The 6,773-nt window shown below is 45.1% G+C and overlaps 1 protein-coding gene across 6 annotated transcripts in view; it reads right to left on the reverse strand.

Moving 5' to 3' along the window:
• The window catches only part of MBNL2 (muscleblind-like splicing regulator 2), a 150,626-nt gene that overhangs the window by 33,518 nt on the left and 110,335 nt on the right, over window positions 1–6,773 (reverse strand). For 3 of the 6 annotated variants that reach the window (XM_012723226.1, XM_012723227.1, XM_012723225.1), the window contains exons 6-7: window positions 906–959; window positions 109–265 (exon numbers count right to left, since the gene is read on the reverse strand). In XM_012723226.1, coding sequence (XP_012578680.1) covers window positions 109–265; window positions 906–959 — 211 coding nt within the window. The remainder of the gene's footprint in view (window positions 1–108; window positions 266–905; window positions 960–6,773) is intronic. The other 3 variants (XM_004680062.2, XM_004680063.2, XM_012723228.1) reach the window with 1 other exon arrangement.

A 6,773-nucleotide genomic window follows, 5' to 3' on the forward strand; every position in this document is an offset into this window, starting at 1 on the left:
CTGGACTTACTGTACCTTCACAAGCAAAACTAGCTGCCACCAAACCGCTTAAAGGAATGAGAAGAAAGCACATGACCGAGGGCACAGGACACAGGGCGGAGGGCGTACCTGTGGGGATGAACGCGGCCGTGTGTTGCTGCAGCTGGGCACTGGTCAGAGCCTGTTGGTAGTGCAGCACGCTGGGGTTGAAGACCGTGCTGGCACCGTTCGTTTTTTCAAGCGCTTGTCTCTTTGGTAAAGGATGAAGAGCACCCGGGGGAAAGGCCTAGGAAAGAAGAGTTGAACAGGGTATGTAGAACTCAAAGCGAACACCCCTTCGTTGTCCACAGACATCATCAACCGCAACATTCTTTTTCAAAATGACAGCTAAGGAGATGCCTCGGCCATGCACCTTAATTTAAACAGCGGCAATGTCGGATGAGTGAGGGTTTGTTACTGAGAGCGAAAGCATGATTTCCGTCACCCCAAACGGTAGCATCTCAACTAAGGAAAAGAAAACTACCAAGCAGCAGCAGCAACAGCAAAATGACTTCGGCTTTTAAAATGAGTTAAACTAGTCTAAGGGGGAGGGAGGGGAAGAAGCATTTGTGTTATTCTTATTAATACCTCATCTGTTCTTGAACTAAACGCAGTTTCTCAAATTTAAAGGTTAATAGGAATTACGGTAAGCATTTTCCAAGCCAAGTGATTTAAATTTGCTTCACTCTTTTGGAAAAGGTATTAAAATTTGTTAGGATTCATTTATTTCACATAGTACACATGGAAATGAGATGGCTGAACACCTTAGATTCTCTTCATTCATTAACCATAATGATTGTTTGCAACCAATAGTTTACAAGTAATACAAATCTCGGATGGCTCTCTGAAAAGCTACATGCAAAGCGAAAGGTGAAAGGTCAAAGTACCAGGTCTACAGATGCTTCGAGAGGTCGCTTCATTGCTTTGGCAGTCGACTGAGTCTTTTAATAACAGGCAGCGAGCACATGATGGCAGTGGGCCAATGGGATTCAAGCGAATTAACATACAGGTAAACAGCAAGCAGAGGTGCATCATGGGAACGGCATTGCATTGTGGATAGGTGAGAAGGAAAAAAATATTCTGAATGCAATATACAACGTACAAAACACTAGGCATGCACAACAACAAAAATGTTCTCTAAAGAAATGAATATTACACCTTAAATTAGTATTGAAGCAAAAACGCATCTACTATACCTTAGTTAAAAGCATATAAGAGAGTAAAATATAGATGTTTGAAATTCAGGAAAGTTAATTAAAACAGCAGCTTGCATACACACCATAAGCATTTTTATATTGCTTCAGAAAAAAAAAATGCAACACTTTTAAGGGCCACGGGATGGAAGAACTTCTGATAAGTTAGCTTTTGACTGTAAAGAAATGACACTAAGTATGAAAGCCAAGTCAGAAAAAGGATATTCTCTTTCATTTTTATAAAAATGATTTTAAGTGGAGATCTGGCCTAACAAAATGAAGGGGCAAACTGAGACAAAAAATTCAGGCAAAAAAATATTCAAACACAAGGTTATTTAGGCAAGATAGTTTGGGTTTGGATCTTAATTTTTTGTCTGAATTATGTGGATAATTGTCTCAATTCTTCTCTTCACTCTGCTAGGGTAGACGATGTGGAATAAGGTTCCCATCTTAATGCATTTTGAATTTGAATAGCAAGTCCTAAAATTTCCCCCTTTTATTCCATCAGACTGTTTCTAAGGACTAACTTATCATCCATTCCATGTTTTCCACTACATATGAAATTATACATCAATTTATCTCAAATAACTTACCAGCTTACACTAAGAAAATACCCTTTTAAAAGGTATCGAGTGTCCTCAGGTATCAAAGTAATTTACACTTAGTCTATTTGTCCTTTTACTATGGTCACTGACCAACCCAGTTAATGAGATGTGAAACTCTTGGCTAGAACATAGCAAACAGCTTAAAAAAAAAAAAAAATAGCAAACAGCTTAAAAAAAAAAAAAAAAAGAAATAACTGCTTGCAATATTAGAAGTAAAATAATATATTTAACTTAGCACCGTACTTTTTGGGCAGATAGTTTCATTCAACAGCTAAAATGAACACCAATATGGATTGATTTAGATCACAATGAAAAATGTTCCTAACCCTTGATAATTGTTAAAAAAAAAAAAACAACTAAAACTTCTATAATGGAATTCTGTGCAAATAAAGAAATTAAAAGGAAGTCCAATGCAAATCAAAAATGGAATACCCCTTTTCTACTTTTAGCACAATAGGTAAATCCCTAAGCTTGATCCAATAAGCATAGTAAATTTGGAAGTTCTGGGTCAGAAGGATGGCACTGGGTTTGTGAGGGCGCAAATGGGAACAACGTATGATGCTTCCTCTGGCAATTGAGGACTGCACCAGCCTCTGATGAAACATGGAGGGGGCGGTGAGACCAGGTAAAGTGAGATGAGGGTAAAGTTGAGACCCCGGACAGAGTAGGAAGGGCCATCAGCTCAAAGACTTACAATGGCCAACACAGAAAATGTTCTGAAAGGCAGTTTTTGTTAAAGGCCACCCCAAAATATGAAATCATTGTTCTGAAAGTAAAATTGTGAACATTTCAAAATACCAATGAGCTCTGTAATGAGACGTTTCTTTGAACTGAATATTCTTTTTTCAAATGCAAGTTCACCATCAACTAGCTCCCATGACACCATTCTGGTTTAAAATCTTTAAGATTCCTGGGTAAATATGCAGTTAAAAAAAATTTTTTTTTTTAATTAATCCGTGCTAACTGCACAAGGCCACACAACTCTCCTAGAAGGCACTCAAAACATTAATTGGATAGCTAAACTCTTCATTTTGGTCTCAACTTTCTGGACTTTGTCTTCCCTTCCCTTTGCCAGGCCCTGGGAGTTACTTACTGGAAGAATCAACTGTTGGTGTGATCTCTTCTGATGCACTAACTACAAGAGGGATTCTACTGCCGAAGGTCAGTATTGATGAACACAATGTTTATGTAACGCAACATTGGTTAGTCAAATAGCCAAGTAGACTATGAAATATGAACTACTTTTCTCTACTATAATCACCTGGAGGGTTAACATTCTTTTTCCTACTGTGGGTCCGTAAAACTTAATTTCCATAGAAACTGGAAAAATCTAGGAATATAAATAAACGGATAGCTCTAAACGGGGCTGAACAGGACAGGCAGTCCCTTCCTCCCACTCACAGGTGGTTATCTTGACCAGTAGCAAATTATTTTGCCTTCAATGAAATGCTAAGGTCTTGAAGGGTCAAAAATACATGGTAATATTTTGCACAGCTCTCATGGTAGAGCCCGTGTGAATGCACCTCACCAGTCTGTACCAGTGAACAGCCCCGTTACCACATGGCTCTGTGGGACACAGATGCTTTCCAATAGGAAAGACCCTCAGGCTGAGACAGACCTTGGAGATCAGCAAGCCTGGTGGGCCTCAGGCACTCCCTGAGGTCCTCTGGGAGGTTCCTCTGACTGAGCCCCTACCATGAGCCAGAGAGCTGGCCCCTTTAGGTCCCCCCAAGATTTCTGATCCTCTGCTCTCTCTGGAGCTCCTCTGACATTGTGTAAATGAGGACAGTAGGAGAAGATCACATAAGCAGCTAGTTTTTTGTTTTTCTGCATCAAGGAATACCCCACCTGTCCTTGATGCCCCAAAAGCAAGGAGACATGGCAGGTGGTACCAGCAAGACCAAATCTGGAGCCGGGAAAGCATGAGAGTGACCAGAGCTGCCACTTCCACATGGAAGCGCAGGGTGTGGACAGCTGCGATGGACTCACGTTCCCGTTTTCTTGAGCAACAGTGACACATCCAGGTGATGGCAACTGATTCTGTCTCCTTTCAGGGGATGGTTGCCAACCTCCTGGGGCCTCCCCATTCCGGTGTGTGTGAAGAAAGACCATATGCTTGAAGATCAGATACCCTATTTGTTAAGAATAACCAAAGAGGAGCTCTGTCGGCTTATTTCCACATTGAAAAAACTCTGGTGAGGATGATGTTCATCTTTTAAGAGGTATTGTGGAAGAAAAAAGGCACTAAAGGAAATCAATGTCTCTTTATGGAATCAAAGTTTTAAATTCATTTTCTGGGTCCAATTACTCAAAAGAAGGTAAGATCCCTGGACAAGAATCAAACCTGCACTGCAGACACTCTGTGTGCAGAGATGGAACTGGATGAAAGGAATCTTAACATCTTCCGTCAGTGGCTGCCATTCCTGTTCGTCCTTTGAGATGAGGAAATGAAGAAATGGCTCCTCTTCAGTGTACTCAGTAATCCTGCACTGGGGATGGAACGCCTCAACTCCATCCAAGTGCACCCCCGCTGGTCTCCAACACCCCAGAACTCCAACTGCATGGACATGACAGGTGCGGAAATTTCCATGTCACTGCCAGAAGGACCTGCTTTTGCTCTGGAACGACACTCCTTGGGTTGTGTCTGACCATGAGGAAAGAGTCCCTGAGAGATCAGGACTCCAAATCTGGGCACAGTTAACAATCCAAGAAATTCTGCCAAGGAGGTCCACAGCCCCACTCTGCAGGGGCCTGGGGTGGAGGGTGGAGCCGCAGGGAAGGGTGGGGACAGGAAGCACCTCCACAGGAAGACCTGAGGCTGAGCACAGACTGTTCCAGTGAGTGGCCGGACCTTCTCAGAATCCCCCCCCCCCCCAAAGCAGAATCATTTTCCCTGGGAGGGACTTGCTAGTAACAGAGTATGTACTGACAGGGATGTTAGAGTTGGTGCTTGGAGCAGGCAGATGAATCAAGGCTCAGGTCAACGCAGGGCTCAGCTCTAAGATCAGCGTGGGCGCCTCCATCACTGGTGGTTTTTACCTTAGTGGGCATGTGAGGCACAGGGACTATCTTTCCCTCTTACCTGAACCCCATCACACACCCCAGAACCAGGATGGACACCGTGAGCCAGGACAAGCCAAGCTCAGGATGTGATTACTCTGATCACAGGACAGCTACTGAAATAACCTTTGCCATTTTTTTCCTGCGATACCCAGCGGGTGCAAAAGATGCTGCACCCACAAGACAGTAGCTGTATGTGTCTACAGGTGGAACTTCAAAGCCCACCTGGGCTGGGGCTGCATAGAGAAGCTGAGGAGAGGGACGGGGCCTACTGGGGTGGGGGGGTCCTGATTTCAGTCTTTGAGCTTGATTCTACTTTCACTTTCTTGGCAGGGCACCACAAGATCTGATCAGGTCTGAATTTCCATTTAAGTTAGCCAGTGGGGCTGTCTCTTGTGTGAGTGCTGTGAGCACCCAGCTATCGTCTAGGACGTTCAACTGCAGGGGAAGTCATTTGGGGCCAATGCTCAACACACCAACTAGATGCACTGGGGTTGGCCGAGGAAAGCGACGATGAGAACAAACTTTGACTTCTCACAGATGAAACCTTCACTGCGTGGATGGTAAGATGTATTCCCTGCTGGAAAAACTGAGGCAAGACCCCATGTGTGCTCTGGAGTTCTTGTTTCAGCCTCAGTCACTGATCTATTCTCACCTCCCTCAACCCTCTCTCTTCTCCCCTGAACCAGTTTATCAGCTGTGTGTGGGGGGATGTCTCTAGGGTGTGCTAACTCCCATGGAGATAGACACCCCCGCCACGTGTGGAAACACACCCTCAGAAATGAAGGGTGATGTCTGTGACGGAGGATGGGGAGCACACAAGGACCCCTAGAAGAGGCAGCCAGGGGGGTGGGTGCAGGCACTCCCACCCCAAAGGTCTGCCCAGTCACACTCCCCCACTGAAGGCCACCAGAGGGGCCTTGCTCTGTGCCTCTCCTTCTATCTTGTTGTGTTTTGGGGGGTCTGGGCTTGAAAAACATTTGTGAAAGGAGTGTTGACTAACGATGAACTTGCATTTTGACCAGTTATTAAACCACGTGGCATTAAACCATGCCTTTCGTCCTTCCCAAGGGGGAGCTGGCCATGGACTCCTTCATGCCTCCCTGAACCCCATGATGGATTCAGTCAGGTTTCAACAAGGAGCATTACTCTGGCTTCCTTAACTCCGAGCTCTCTGAGGGAAAGCAATCAGGCTGCTGCCTGATTCATTCGTCCACCTGCAGGTGTCAGGAGCGTGGCCCATCTCATTAAAGGTGCTGATGTGACAGTTTAAAAATGACTCCTTTAAGCCAGAGATGTCAGATAAAAAAATAATAATTAGAAACGTCTACAACTTAGTGCAGATGTTCTCGACTTGACTACAATTTGGAGTCATCTGAGAGCTTAAAAAAAAAAAAAAAGAAAAGAAAAAAAGCCACTGCCTAGGCCTCGCTCCCCCTTATTAAATAAGGAACTTTGAGGGAAGGTCTGAGGATGAGCAAATCTTCAAGAGCCCTCAGATCCCAAATGCTGCCGCGCTGGAGGCCGAGGCTCAGCCTTCAGCCTCTCAATGTTACTGTGTACACCTGGGGCCATTTAAAATTTCCCTTTCAGATCCCAAAGGTTTGGGATGGGACTGAAGATTCTGGATCCAGGCCGGCTTCCAGGTAGCGCTAATGACGCTGCTGGTCTCAGGGGCGCAGCAGTGACTGGGGGAGCGAGGTTGGGGGCTTGGTGCTTTTCTTTCTTTTGTGGTACCAGTCGGGAGGGCTCCATTTTCATCTGTTTCGTGACAATGTTCTGCATATAAATTTCACCGCAGTGGGGGCGGGGGAGGGGCGGGCCATCGCCCCGGGGATCAGCAGAGGGCCGGACAGCAGCCAGCGCCGCGGGAGGGCGGGTCTGGCCCGGGGCGGGC

This window comes from Condylura cristata, unplaced genomic scaffold (assembly GCF_000260355.1).
Source record: "Condylura cristata isolate star-nosed mole 26May11 unplaced genomic scaffold, ConCri1.0 scaffold00010, whole genome shotgun sequence".
In the NCBI taxonomy this organism is placed as follows: Eukaryota; Metazoa; Chordata; class Mammalia; order Eulipotyphla; family Talpidae; genus Condylura; species Condylura cristata.